Consider the following 15,390-nt stretch of genomic DNA (forward strand, 5'->3'; position numbering starts at 1 on the left):
CTTAATATTAAATTGTAGCCCCTGAATATCTATCCTCACTCCTCTCCCCTCATGCTCCTCCCCCACCCCTATGAACTCCACTGATCAGGTAAGCCCCTCTTATCTGTACCCTTTTCCTCTACCACCAACTCCAGAATTTGACCCTTCTTTCTTACCACGCCATGTGCTTGGATTAGGCTGCCAGAGTCAATACGTCATGCACCGTCTCTAGCGGTAGTCAAATCCAAGCTAAAAGTCCAATTCATTGAAGCTGCTTTCAACTCTTAACTCTCACTCACTCTTAGATACCTTTACCCATTGTATCATTCCTTCTATCAGAAATGCCCCAACCCTGAGATGTCCTGTCTGTCTGTCTGTCCAAATTAGATTATAAGCTCTTCTGAGCGGAGAACATATGTTAAATATTAAATGTACAGTGCTGTGTATGCCTTTTAGCGCTATACAAATGATTAGTAGTAGTAGTATGTCCTGGAACATGATTCCCTTATGAAATGCTGCTGGGAAACCATCCTTCCTATTTGACAAGCTATAAATAGTTTCTACCATCTTAATTATTGGAATAGATCTTGCCAGCTATTGCTTGTCTTACTCTTGCAGCCTGTGCAATTTTACTTCATTTAAATATCGCTCTGTCTACCACTGTTTTGGCCTCTTCAACTGTGAAGAGATTTACATAAAATTCTTTAAATTCTGTAATTATCTTCATCAGTATCTGTACTCCTTTAACTCCTTCAAGTTTTTTCATCCATCTAGAGCTCATTGCCATACTAGAAGTTTGCCTGCTTTATTGCTATTTTCCATAAAGTTCCTCTATGTGAGTATTAACATATTCTATATGTTCTAAAAAGTCTAAAGTCCTTTATTTTTCCTTAAGTTGTAGTATATTTTGGGATATCTACTTTTTTAATGCTGTATTTGAATGAACAATCTCTGATAACAGAGTAGGTCTCTGTTCTCTTGTTCTCTTCTCTTGTTCACTTTTGCATTAACATCTCATACTGGAATTCTTTTCCTGCATCCCAAATTGGGCTCATCTTTCTGGAACAGAAACTCCTTCTATGTCTGCTGCAGTTAAGATTATACTAGAGGTCTGCACGGGAACAGGGATCATGGGAATCCTGTGGAAACCTTGCAGGGATTTCTCCCCAGATCTGTGGGGATCCCTCCCAGATCCACTGGACTCCCACAGGGATGGACACTGGTCTGGGGTTCCCACAAGGCCTACCTAATGTTCCCTCTAAGTTCAATCCCTCAAGCAACCAGTTGCTGATTGCCATACTTCCTTGTAGAAGTTCTCCTGATTGGCCATCAAGCTCCAGGTCTTTCTCTTAGATTGGTGGATGTATGGCAATTAGACTGGTTGAGAGCTCTTCCAGGCGTGAGCCTTGGCAACACGTGAAACCTCTCCGCAAGGATCTTGTGACTCAAGCCCACTACTACTCACTGCGGCTATGCAGCAGAGGAGCGCGCGAGAGACTGGACAGCATACAGTGTGCTCTGGAGCCAGACTATCCTGCATGATTAACTGCTTTAGCAGGAACCAACTTAAAAAAAAATAAAAAATTTGCAGTTCCAGTGGCGTACCAACAGGTGTGGGTGGAGGGTGTTGGCATGGTACAGTGCTCCGTGAACTCCTCGAGGGCTGGCAGCAGCGTTCAGTCACACTCAGGCCTTCCTCTCTGCCAGGTCCTGACTCCCGCCTAAATTTTATTTCTTTAAGAATATATATATTATAATCATAAAAGCCTTTCCAAGAACAACCTTTTGATATATGTCTAAGAAGAAAGCATTATGTACAGCCCTGTAAGTTCTGCTCTCTGCCGAGTCCTGGCTTTGCGGAAATAGAATTTAGGCGGGACTCAGCATATGGAGGGAGAGGAGTGAGGTACAGATGCATGGGGAAGAATGTTATGGTGGTGGAGATGGAACTGTGGGACAGATTGAAAGGGATGTAAGAGGAAGGAATGTTGGACATAGTGGGAGAGGGAATGGAGGGAGAGGGATGTATCATGGTGCTGGAGAGGGGTGATAGAAGGAGAATTGTTGGTCATGGGGCTGGTGGGCAGAGACAAAAAAATGCTACACATGGTCCAGAGGATGAGAGAGGGAAAAATGTTGGATGTGGCAGTAGAGGGGATGGCAGAGATGCATCTTGGATCCCTCTCTCTCTCTCTTTCCCAGCTCCCTTTACAACAAGGGAGGGAATGAGACAATAAGAGATGTTGGACAGTGAGAGAGAGAGGAAGAGATGTTACACATGGGGGTGGAGGAGAGAGGAAGAAATGCTGTTCAGGAGTGGGGAGGGGAAAAAGAGGGAGATTGATACAGGACAGAATGGAGGAAGGGAAGACAGAGGGAAAAATGCTAGACCATCGTAGGAGGAACCAATGGACAGCAACAGAAGAATTTTCAAAAGACGGGAAAGCAGAAAAAAAAAGAAACTGGGACCAACTTGATGGAAAAATAAATCTCCAGACAATAAAGGTAAAAAAGGAATTTATTGACTGAAATTTGTTGGCTTTGGGATAGCAAATGTGTTTGTATTGTGTTCAAAAGAAAAGGAAATGCTTTTCTGGTTTTATTTCTCTAGTGCTGAAGTACTTGCTGATCTTTATTGTGGCTGGTAGGCATCCCCAAGCACCACCAGCTGAGGACTTTCTCTAAAGATGGCCAAAACTCCCTTCCACCAAGCGCAGCAGTTACTGGCAGCATCCCTGAGCCACTTAGGTGCCAGCATCTGTGACTCAGGGACGCTACTGCTGCCTGCCAAACTTGGCAAAAAGGATCCCTGGCCACCTGCAGAGGAAATACTTAGCTGACATAGCTTGGGGGTCCTCATTAGCTGGAGAATTTATATTTTATATGTACATTAGAGGCTCTGGCAGAGACCCGTTTATTTATGCATTTAAAAAAATTATATACCGTATATTAATGGTTTACAAAGATTACAATCATAACAGGTTAAACACCACATACAGACACAATTGCAAACAGCTCTCATAAAAAAAGAAAAGAACTAACACAGGAATGCGCTAACAAACAATTGAGTTTTTAGTATTTTCTTAAAATTCATCCTCCCAGCACACTATAGCAAAAAATTCCAGGCAACGCATTCCAAAGCTTGGCACCTGCCATAGACAGCATTGCTGCACCAATCCTAACATGAGAGATTGACTTCTTGTCATCTAAACTCAGTTTCATACTATTTTCTGATCTCAAACACTTTCTAGGCCGATAAAGTTTAAAAAAAAACCCTGTAAAACAACTGGAGAAACATGATACAAAATCTGATGTATAGTTGAAAGAATCTTAAAGTGAACTCTTTGCTTCCCAATTAATATTTCCAAATTAATAAAGTGTCTCTGCTTATTTGTAAATGGGTCTTTACCAGAGTCTTAATTCAGTAGCATAATTAAATGAAATAATAATAATAATAACAGCTTATATACCGCAATACCGTGAAGTTTTATGCGGTTTACAAAAGATTAAGCAAAGGTACAAATTGATTGACTTTAAGAGGGGAGGAAGAAAGAGGATTAATAGGACAGGAAATCCATTTTTGAGGAGAGAGTTAACAATAGAACAAGTTAATCGCTATAGAGGGGAGAGAGAAGAGAGGATAAGTTGTCTAGATTAGAGAGCTGCACGGGAATGGGGATGACGGGAATCCCGCGGGACCCGCGGGGATCCCACGGGTTCCCCCTTTGGGTCACGGGGATCCCATGGGGACGCCCCCTAGGGTCGCGGGGATCCCGTGGGGACGCCCCCTAGGGTCACGGGGATCCCGTGGGGACGCCTCCGAGGGTCGCGGGGTTCCTGCGGGGTTGGATCGCAGTGCACTCGAGCTGCGAGGGTAGTCTCCTTCTCCTTACCTGCCCTGTCGCAGCACACAGCCGAACGGAAATCTTCCCGATGTCAGCACTGACGTCGGAGGGAGGGCTTAAGCAAAGCCCTCCCTTCCTCAGATGTCAGCGCTGACATCAGGAAGACTTCCGGTCGGCTGTGTGCGGCAGGGCAGGTAGGGAGAAGGCAATGGCGTACGAAAGAGGGGGGAGGGGGCGGTCCGCCCCGGAGAATGTGCACAGCCGGTCAGGTCCCCCGATCGACCGACAACAGGCCCGGCCGACAAATCTCCCTGCCCTGTAGCCGCGAATCTAAATTACCTCTTACAGCAGCTTCACTACTCCAGCTGCTGTAAGAAGGTAATTTAGATTCGCGGCTACAGGACAGGGAGATTTGTCCGACCGGGCCTGTTCTGTTGTCGGTCCGGTGCAAAAGCACCACAAAGGTGGTGGCAGGGAGGGAGGAAAGGTGGAGTGGAGAAGAAAAGACGCTTAAGGGGGGAGAATGCCGCTGAAAGCACTGGGGAAGACAAAGGGGTGGAAAAGAACGCTGAAAGGACATGGGGTAAACGGGAGGAGGGGGGGGAAGGACCTTGAAAGCACTGGGGAAAGCAAAGGGGTGGAGAATGCCACTGAAAGGACATGGGGAAAACAGGGGTGGAGAAGGCCGCTGAAAGGACATGGGGAAGACAGAGGGGGGAGAAGGCCGCTGAAAGGACATGGGGAAGACAGAGGGGGGAGAAGGACGCTGAAAGGACATGGGGAAGGCAGAGGGGGGAGAAGGATGCAGCCTGAAAGGACATGGGGAAGATGGTGGGGGAGAAGGACACTGAAAGGAAATGGGGAAGAGGGAATGGGAAGAAGACGCTGGCAGGGAAGAAGGCAGAGGTGCCAGACTATGGGGGGAGCGGAGGGAAAAAGATGGGTGCCAGACCAATTTGGGAGGGGGGAGAAAGGGAGAGGCACAGTAACAGAGCAAATGGAAGACACAGAGAGAAGAGAGGCAGTGGATGGAAGGAATTGAATGAGAACATGAAGAAAGCAGAAACCAGGCAATAAAGGTAGGAAAAAAATTCTTTTTTTTTTTTTTATTTTTTTGCTTAAGGATAAAGTAGTATATTAGTTGTGTTGATAAAAATTTATAAACATTAGAGGCTCTGGTAGAAACCCGTTTACAAAGTATGTATTCTTCCCAATTAATATTTCCAAATTAATAAAGTCTTTTTGCTTATTTTTAAATGGGTTTCTACCAGAGCCTTTAATTCAGTAGCATAATTAAATGAAATAACTATTTCTGTAGTTTATAGGGACGGGCGGGGACGTAGGGGATTCCTCGCGGGGACGGGCGGGGACGTAGGGGATTCCTCGCGGGGACGTAGGGGACGTAGGGGATTCCTCGCGGGGACGGGTGGGGACGGAGGGATTCCTCACGGGGACGGGTGGGGACGGGTGGGACTTTGGCGGGGACGGGTGGGATTTCTGTCCCCGCGCAACTCTCTAGTCTAGATACTTTAGGAACAGGTGTATTTTCAGACGTTTCCTAAATTCCTCATAAGTAGTGGGTGAAAGCAATTGTTCTAGGTCTTTACCCCATGATGCTGCTTGGTGCGAGAGAAGATGTTCATGGTGTTTTTTCAGTTTACAACCTCTCACTGGGGTGAAACGAAGTTGGAATGTGAGCTTCTCTTGTGTCTGTTGGCTGAGAAGACGAAAAGGTCAGTTATATATTTAGGGGCAAGTCCTTGTAGTGCTTTGAAGCAGAAGCAGGCAAATTTAAACTTTACGCGCGCCTCCATTGGCAGCCAATGCAGCTGCCGGTAGTAGGGTGTCACGTGGTCAAACTTCCTCAGCCCAAAGATCAGTTTGACCGCAGCATTTTGCATCAGTTGTAAACGCTGCATGTTCTTTTGGGAAATTGCTAAATAGGCGATGTTACAGTAGTCAAGTAGACTCAGTACGAGGGATTGGACTAGGGTTCTGAATGCCGCTGTATCGAAATAAGCTTTAATGGATCTGAGTTTCCAGAGAGTGAAAAATCCCTTTCTGATCAAGGAGTCCACCTAGTCTCTCATGGTTAGGCACTGATCCAAAGTTACACCTAGTATCTTTATGGTAGGTTGGATAGGGATTATTGATACATAGTGGTGATTTGGTGTCAAGCGGATGTGGCGAAGCAACGAAGAAAGTTGTCTTTTCTGAATTAAGTTTGAGCCTAAAGGTTGTCATCCAGTGCTCCATCACGTTTATGGCTTCTGAAGCTTTAGGAATAGTTTCAGAGATAGAATTAACGAATGGGATGATGATCGTAAAATCATCTGCATAACTAAATAGTTTTATCCCTAACTGGGTTAGCTGCGTGCCTAGTGAGGACATGTAGACGTTAAAGAGCAATGGAGATAAAGGAGACCCTTGTGGCACACCGGATGGATTGCTCCAAGTATTTGAAAGTTCATAATTAAAACGTGCGGGACGTAAGGAAGCCACGGAACCAATTCAGCACCTCGTCCCTGATACCAAGTTTCAAGTTTATTAAATTATTTGATTAAACGCTTTTCAGGATACAAAGCGTTTTACAAAGAAATAAAATTGGATTTCTTAAAATCACAAATACATCGTAAATAAAAATAATTACTTAAAAAATTAAAAAACGAACTGGGGTAACAAACACATGGAACAGTAGGAAAGGAGGGAAAAGAATAAATACAATGCATTGCAGCAGTTTCCCGTGGTCTACTAGATCAAAGGCAGAACTCATATCGAATTGCATAACCAGGGCATTAAGGCCCTTACTAAACAGTAGGCGCAGATTGTCTAAAATAGTTGCAATTACTGTCTCAGTACTGAATAATGGTCTAAAACCGGATTGAGTTTCATGTAGGAGAGAGAACTGATCCAGATAATCCATCAGTTGGGTGTGTACCAATCCCTCCATAATTTTTACAATAAACGGAATGGATGCTACTGGTCTGTAGTTAGATATTATAGCTGAAGATTCTTTTCAATTTTTTAGAATTGGGGTTATTATTATGTGACTATTATTAGAGAGGAACTTCCCAGTTTTTAGGTTATGAGCCAAATATTGCATCAACGATAGTTTAAATACTAAAGGTGCCGCTTTCATGATTTCTGGGGGGCATGAGTCCAGAACGCAATAGGATTTAGAGTATTTGTTCCACTCTAAATCTTGAAAGGAGCTCCAGATCATGTCTGCCGGTGTATCATTTCCTTGGGTGATAGGTATCGGATGATCACTAGGGTCGTTTGTTGAACAATGAATTCTAAGGTTTTTAATTTTCGAATCGAAGTGTAGTGCTAAGTCATTTGCAGAGGGTAACTTAGAGTTGTGTGTGGGTGTGGTGTAGTGTAGTGAGCGGTGTCAAATAAATTTGTGATCAGGTTGAATAGCTCTTTTGTATTGATTCCTTGTGAACCATTACAAGATGAGTTGATTTTAATTGAGTAGAATGCTTTACGTTTGTCTTTTATCATTTGTTTGTAGATTTTTATGTTAGCTCTCCATTTGTTTCGGTCTGTTAGTTCTCCTGTTTTTTTCCAAGTTCTTTCTAGTCGTCTAGCTAGTTGTTTCAGTTTTAGAAGTTCGGTGCCTTTGTGTTTTGTTCTCCCTGCTTCCCTGACGATAGGCCAGGCACATACTGGGCCCACAGCCTTCACCCCCCCCCCCCGGGCCTGGCATTGGGGAAGCAGGGAGAAATTGGCGGTGGAGGCTTTGTTTGGGTGGGGCGGGGCAGGGAGAGAAAAAGAAAGACAGAAAGGAAGGAGAGGTGGGGCAGGGAGAGAGAAAGAAAGACAGAAAGAAAAGGAAGGTCAGGGAGAGAGAGAGAGAGAAAAAGAGGAGGCAGAAAGAGAGGAAGAAAAAGTTGGACTCGTGGAAGGGCAGAGAGAGATGTTGGATGGGGAATGGAATGAGGTCTGGAGGAGAGGAAGCATGCAGGAAGCAGAAAGAAAGAAATATTGGATTTACAGTCAGAAGAAGGAAGTGCAACCAGAGACTCATGAAATCACCAGACCTCAAAGGTAGGAAAAATGATTTTATTTTAAATTTAGTGATCAAAATGTGTCAGTTTTATTTTAAATTTAGTAATCAACATGTGTCCGAATTTATTTGTGCTGTCTATATTTTGCACTATGGCCCTCTTTTACTAAACTGCGATAGCGGTTTTTAGCGTAGGGAACCTATGAGCGTCAGGGGCAGCATGGGGCATTCAGCGCAGCTCCCTGTGCTAAAAAACACTATCGTGGTTTAGTAAAAGAGGAGGGGGTATATTTGTCTATTTTGTATAGTTGTTACTGAGGTGACATTGCATATAAAAGATAATTAACATTTTCTCTTCTTACAGTGTGCTTTGTGGGTTTTTTATTTTATTTTATTGTGGTAGATCATTTTGATTTGCTCATTTTAAAAGTATCTTGCAAGCCAAAAAAGTGTGGGCACCCCTGCTCTAGATTATACATCATCTCTCAGTAGCATGTTGATATTACATTACAGTGTATATACTTTCCATCTCCCCCAATATCTGAAGCCTAATCTTCCATTCGTATGTCATTTGATTAACTTTGATTTTGTTTTCTCTTACCCCTTATTTCTTCTTTTAGCCAAAGTTTAATTAACCTCTTGTTGACTGGCCATGCAGTTTCCAATGTGTGGGATGGGGATAGAGTGTGTTCTGGAATGAGTAAGTTGGATTTTTCCTTCTTCTACTCTTGCCTGTTGATGTTTCATTACATTTTATATGGCTATTTTGCTGAAAGATAACATCTGCTTTTATGAATTAACTTCTCATATCATGAAAGAAATTTAGAATATTAGGGTAAAATACACATAAAAGGGGTAATTTTCAATACCATTCTGTGGAAAACCCAGTGCAAAGTTGCATGCCCAATAAGGTATAAATGTATGTGTATACACTGTGAGCATATGCTTTCTCTATGGGAATGGAGAAGAAAGAGTGCAAAATACTGAGAACTTCAATAGGTGGCTCAAAGCCTGGTGTCATCAAGAAGGGTTAGGTACATAGGAGGATGAGGCAATACATGGAAAAACAAGAGACTGTATTGTAATGATGGCCTGCACCTTACCATGGCAGGAAAATGAATCCTAGCTGAGAAATTCAGACAATTTAAACTAGAAGGTGAGGGTGGTGTATATATGGAGGTTACTTGCGGTGGCCACCTCCAGCAAAAGACAAGATTTGATGATAATAAAGATAGCAATGAAAACAACAATATTAGCAACTCGCTTCCTAGCGATGCAACAGGAAATGAGCTGAAATTAAGAACTATACAAAAAATGAGATTGTTGAGGAATAGTGGCTGGAAAGCAATGACCACAAACAAAAACAGTCTAAGCAACAAAAATCAGGATCTGCAAGCCCTGATGTTAGAGGCAGATTTAGATATTGTTGTTATCACAGAGACATGGTTCAGTGATTCCAATGGATGGAATGCCAACCTACCGGGCTATAATCTTTTTAGGATGGTCAAAAAGATGGAGGTTTAGCTCTCTATGTAAAGACAGATATCCAAGTAATTGAAATGCATGGGGCCTGGGGAAAGGAAGAAGCGATATGGATTGTTTTGAAAAGAGAAGATGGAATTTCTATCTACTTGGGTGTTTACAGACCTCTGACTTAATCGCAGCAAATTGACAAAGATCTGATTACGTATATACAAAAGTTGGGAAAGAAAGGGTAGGTTGCTGAGTGATTTCAACCTGCCAAATGTGGACTGGGAAGTTCCATCTGTGGAATTGAAATAAGAAGATCATGGATGCCTTTCAAGGGGCTCTGCTCAGACAAATGGTTATGGAACCCACGAGGGAAAAAGCAATACTGGATCTGGTGCTCACAAATAGAGAAAATGTCTCTAATGTCCGAGTGGGGGCCCACCTGGGAAGTAGCAATCACATACGGTTTGGTTCGATATAGTAGCCAAAGTGGAGGATAGCTGCATAAAACTCAGTCCTGGATTTCAAACCTATGGACTTTAGTAACATGGGAGAGTATGTGAAGAATATGTTGATTGGATGGGAAGACATAAGAGAAGTAGAAAAACAGTGGTCCAAGTTGAAAGGTGCAAGAAAAAGAACTACTGATCTTTATGTGAAGTAAATAAATAAAAATAAGAGAAAAAGGAAACCAATATGGTTCTCCAAACTAGTGGCAGAAAAAATAAAGGCAAAAGAATTGGCGTTCGTGAAATATAAAAAAAAACTAAAGAAGAGGAGTACAGAAAGGAATATTGGATGAACTGAAAGAAGTCAACAGAGAGATATGTCTGGCGAAAGCGCAAGTGGAAGAGAAAATGGCTATAAATATAAAAAAGGGAGACAAAAATTTTTTCAGGCATATTAGTGAAAGGAGAAAGACAAAAAATTGAATTATGATACTGAAAGAAGGTATGAACCGCTATGTGGAGAGTGATGAGGACAAAGCAAATGTGTTAAATAAGTACTACTGTTCGGTATTCACAGAAGAAAAAATGGAAAAGGACCATGATTGGTTAGCAAAGTTATACCTGAGAATGGAGTAGATATCGCACCGTTCACTGAAGAAAGTGTTTATGAACAACTTGAAAAACTGAAGGTGGACAAAGCTATGGGACCGGATGAGATCCATCCCAGGATATTGAATGAGCTCCGAGAGGTTCTGGCGAGTCCTCTTAAAGATTTGTTCAATAATTCTTTATAGAAGGGAGAGGTTCCATGTATGTGGTCCCTCTTCACAAAAGTGGTTGCAGAGATGAAGCGGGAAACTACAGGCTGGTAAGCCTCACTTCAGTTATCAGAAAAATAATAGAAATGTTGCTGAAGGAAAGGATAGTGAAATCCTTAGAATCTAATGCAGCGGTTCCCAAACTGTGAGCCATGGCTCCCCAGGGAGTGACATACAGGGCAGCGTAGATTATGCCTATATTAGATATCTTTTACAACAGTGTTTCTCAACTCCTTAGGGGTACACGGTAGTCCTGCCCAAATCATTCGATTGATTCACCAGTTCACTTTGGTGAATCAATTTGAATTGATTCATTTCCTCCGCCTTCCCTCTGCCGTGTCACTGATGACATCACTGATGGCATGGCAGAGGGAAATCTTAGTAGGCAGGCTGCCAAGCAGCCTGTTTACCACTGCTGTTTAGGTCGCAGTCAGGGGGATGGGGAGAATCAGCATTGAATCGGGGGGGGGGAGGGGGGCTGAATCGGCATCGAATCGGAGGTGGTGGTGGTGGACAAATCTGCTTTGAATCTCATAATGGTATCGGCAGAAATTCTCACATGCTGCCTGCCGGGTTAGCAGCAGGCAGCGTGTGAGAGTCACTGCCGATACTGTTACCCGAAGAAGTACAGGAGAGGAGAGGAACAATATCTAATAGCACAGGGGGAGGGAAGAGGTAAGAGAAAGAAAATCTGGTGGCACAGGGAGAGGGAGGGTGGGAAGAAAGAAAGGTGGAGGAGTAGAGGGGAGAAGATTAAATTGCAAATAATGGAGGAGAGGATGGAAGAGATGGTGCATGGAGGGGATAGAAAGATTTGACATAGGGCACAAGGAAGAGAGAAAGTTTTTGGACATGGGGGGATATATGAGAGGGAGAGAGAGATATACAGGAGATAGAAGGGGAGAAGGAGGGAGATGTTGGATCGAGGAGCAGAATGAAGTGATGGAGAGATGCACGGAATTCTGTCAGGAGTAAACAAAGAGGTAGAAAGGGGAGAGAGGAAGAAATGTTGGATATGGTGGTGGAGATGGAACAGAGGGACAGATTGAAGGGGATGCAAGGGGGAGAATTGTTGGACATAGTGATGGAGGGAGAGCTATGGCATTGTGCTGGAGAGGGGTGAGAGAAGGAGAAATAGGCATGGGGCTGGTGGGTAGTGGTATAAAATGCTGCACATGATCTGAGGGATGAGAGAGGGAGAAATGTTGGATGTGGTATTAAAGGGAATGGGAGAGATGCACCCTGGATTTCTCTCTCTCTCTTTCCCCACTCCCTTTGCAGCAAGGAAGGGAATGAGAGCAGGACAGTGAGAGAGAGAGGGAGATATGTTGCCAATGGGGATGGAAGAGAGAGGAAGAAAAGTTGGATACATGGAGGGAAAGAGAGAGAGATATTAGTTGGAGAAGGGAATGAGGTCTGGAGGAGAGAAAGCGTACAAGAAGCAGAAAGAATAAAATATTGGATGCAGAATCAGAAGGAAGTGCAACCAGAGACTCATGAAATCACCAGCCAACAAAGGTAGGAAAAATGATTTTATTTTCAATTTAGTGATCAAAATGTGTCTGTTTTGAGAATTTATTTCTGCTGTCTATATTTTGCATTAAATTCTTCCGTTTTCCTATAGTTGTTACTGAGGTGACATTACATATTTTAAAGTCATCTGCCTTGACCTCTTTGAAACCCCCCCAAATATAAATACAGTGGTACCTCGGTTTATGAGTGCACCGGTTTGCGAGTGGGTTTGACTGGGGTGCAAGTGAGTGGAGTTTTTGGAATGCATGTAAGGAATTTCTCTGTTGTTCTTGTGGTGGGGGTGAGGGCTGGGCACTTCCACTGACCTCTTGTTGGTATCTGACTGGTGTGCTGCCCTGGCTGTCTCCTGAGTGCTTAAACCGGATTCTCACCTGGAATGTGGGTGGTATGTATTCTCCATTTAAGTGAAGTAAAATTTAACAGGCGCTTTGGAGACATCGGGCAGCTGTAGCATGTCTGCAAGAGACCCGATTGAATGATGAAGAACACCTTAAGTTAAAGCAGGACTGAGTTTGAATATGTATTCTATTCTTCTTCAGGGAGCAGGAGGGGAGGGGAGGCATCGCAGTACTCATTTGTAAGGCTGCACAGTGTAAGGCAGAGGTGTTATGAAAGGACACCAAAGGGAGATATCTGTTGCTATGTCTTCAGCTGTTTGGGCGGGAAATTATATTTAGTTGTTTATGCCCCTAACCAGAATTATGCTGTTTTTTTCTTCATCATCTTGTCTGTTCTCCCTATGTATCTCTGGGCTTGCTTATAGTAGGTGACATGAATGCTGTGATGGATTCCTCTTTAGATAGGTCTACGGGATCTTCTCTGATTGGGGGTTTCCCCACTGATATATTGCCTACCTTTGTGTCCTTTTTGGATTTGGTGGATGCTTGGAGGGTTTTGCATCCATCTGAGCATGATTATACACATCTCTCCAGGGCCCACAGATCTTATTCAAGGTTAGAATATATGTTCCTTTGAGCGACTGCATTTTCCTTGGTTGCTGAGGTTACCATTGGCCCTGGAGAGATTTCGGATCATTGTACGGTTTGGATGTATGTTGACCCTCCACAGTTCTATCAGATGTCCCGGGGCTGGCATTTTCCTGATTATCTGTTTAAGAACCAGGATTTTCAGACCTATTTACATCAAAAGTGGGAACAATTTATTGCTTTTAATGGGGGTCATAAGGAGCAGGCCTTGCTATTTTGGGTCACAGCGAAAGTGGTACTACGAGGTGATATAATAGCATATATTAGTGTTTGAAATAAACATCTTGCCTCTGGTATTCTGCAGTTGGAATCCCAGCTCTGGGTTCTAAGCAGCGCTATAGTCAACATCCTATGCAGGCTAATAGGGAAGTGCTACATGTAATGCAAGTTTCTTTAGATTCCTTTATTCATGAACGCACTATTGGGAAGCTTTTGAATAGGAGGGGCTGATTCCATAAGTTTGGTAATAAAATGGGTCGTTTGTTGGCTCGAATAGTTCGGTCCGGGGGGAGTGGTTTCTCATACTATACCTACCTCTGCAGGGAATCTGACTAATCAGCCTGAGGAAATAGCAAATTTGTTTGTACAATTTTTCTTGAATTTGTACTCTGAGGGGGGGGATCCTTCAGCTGATGCAGATGTTGTTTCTTACTTAAAACGCAGTGGTCTCCTTAAATTACCTGTAGATGTAGTATCTGAGCTCAGTATGCCATTTATAGGAAAGGACCTTCAAAATGTCATCACAAAATTGAAATTGCACTCTGCTCTGGGTCCAGATGGCTTTTCTAGTGAGTTTTATAAGATTTTGTAGTCCACCATTGTTGGTCCACTTTTGGCAATATGAGGCAGTCATGGAGGCTGGTGCCTTCCCTCAGCATGAGAATGTTGCTCAGATTAGTTTATTGCTTAAACCTGGGCTTCCTACAGAGTTAGTCACATCTTACCGCCGTATATCTTTGCTTAATGTTGACATCAAACTTTTATCTAATCTTTTGGTGACCCGGCTGGCGGTGATTCTCCTGGACTTGATCATATTTGTAACCAGTTGTAAAAATTTAAACCACTGTAAGACTTGAAATAGAAAAGGCCATTCAATCCTATCAAAGGCCTTTTCAGCATCCAAGGCCAATGCAATGTAATCTTCAGTTTTATTCTCAGCAGCTTTTATTACTTCAAGAAAAAGCCTTGAATTATCCATAGAAGTCCTACCATTTAAAAAAACCATTTTGATCAATGAAAATCATTTTTGGCAGTATTTTTTTGTAATCTTCAAGTAAGTATTTTTGCATAAATTTTTGCATCGACATATATCATTGAAAGAGGCCTATAGTTCTGAACCAGCGTTGGATCTTTATCTCCTTTGGGCGATACAATAATTGTTGCTTCAGTAAATGTACCTTTCACTCTCGAGAACTTATGAAGTGTTGAAACACAGCCTTAAGTTTTAGTAATAAAAAGGATTTGAATGACATAAAATTCTACAGTCAAACCATCAGGACCCGGTGTTTTATTTTTGGCCATGATTTTCAGCACATTGAACACATCTTCATCATTAATATCTTCACAGAGTGAGGTGTTATCCTGCTCCGTTATTAAATGGTGATCTATATCCTTAAGGAAATCGTAATTATCAGTTGTAACAGAAGAAGTAAATAACTCTTTAGTAAGTATGGAAACAGTTCAGGATATCTTCATCACTGGTCATTAACACATTATTGGAGTCTTGTATAGCCGAAATATAGGATTTTCCTTTCTTACCCTTAAGGTAATTAGCTAGTAGACTGCCAACTTTATTTTGATCCAAGTAATATGTAGCGGAATTCATGAAGACAATCAGCTCTGCCCTTTTACTCAAAATTGTATTGTATTGAAAAATGTATTTTTTCAACTCTTCCAATTGCCAGTATCTGCTTGATATTGACTTTCATATTCAGCTCTCTTCAGTTCTAATTCTTGCAAATATCTGTTTTGTTGTTTTTTAGCTTTTGCAGTATAATCTATTATTTCTCTGATGAAAGCTTCAAAAGCATCCCAAACGTTGGCACTTTTTATTTGCCATTTTAGCCCACATGGAAATCCAAGGTCCATTCTATCAGGCTATCTCTGCATTGTATTCAAATCCCTGAGCGAGTGTGGTTGTTAATGGGGTGTGTACTGAGTTATTTTTTTGTTACTTCTGTTACTAGGGGCAAACGTCAGGGGGGGGGGGGTTCTTTATTGTTTCTTCTCTGGTTGGAACCCTTGTTGCGTGTTCTTGCAAGACATCCTGACATTGCTGAGGTGTGTCTTCCATCGTTT

At 42.6% G+C, this 15,390-nt stretch overlaps 1 protein-coding gene across 2 annotated transcripts in view; it reads left to right on the forward strand.

Annotated features, from left to right (window-relative positions):
• MINDY3 (MINDY lysine 48 deubiquitinase 3) overlaps positions 1 to 15,390 on the forward strand; it is a 394,770-nt gene that overhangs the window by 145,717 nt on the left and 233,663 nt on the right. For both annotated transcript variants that reach the window (XM_033931199.1, XM_033931200.1), the window contains one exon: positions 8,457 to 8,536. In XM_033931199.1, the coding sequence (XP_033787090.1) occupies positions 8,457 to 8,536 (80 nt within the window). The remainder of the gene's footprint in view (positions 1 to 8,456; positions 8,537 to 15,390) is intronic.

This window comes from Geotrypetes seraphini, chromosome 2 (assembly GCF_902459505.1).
Source record: "Geotrypetes seraphini chromosome 2, aGeoSer1.1, whole genome shotgun sequence".
NCBI lineage: Eukaryota > Metazoa > Chordata > Amphibia > Gymnophiona > Dermophiidae > Geotrypetes > Geotrypetes seraphini.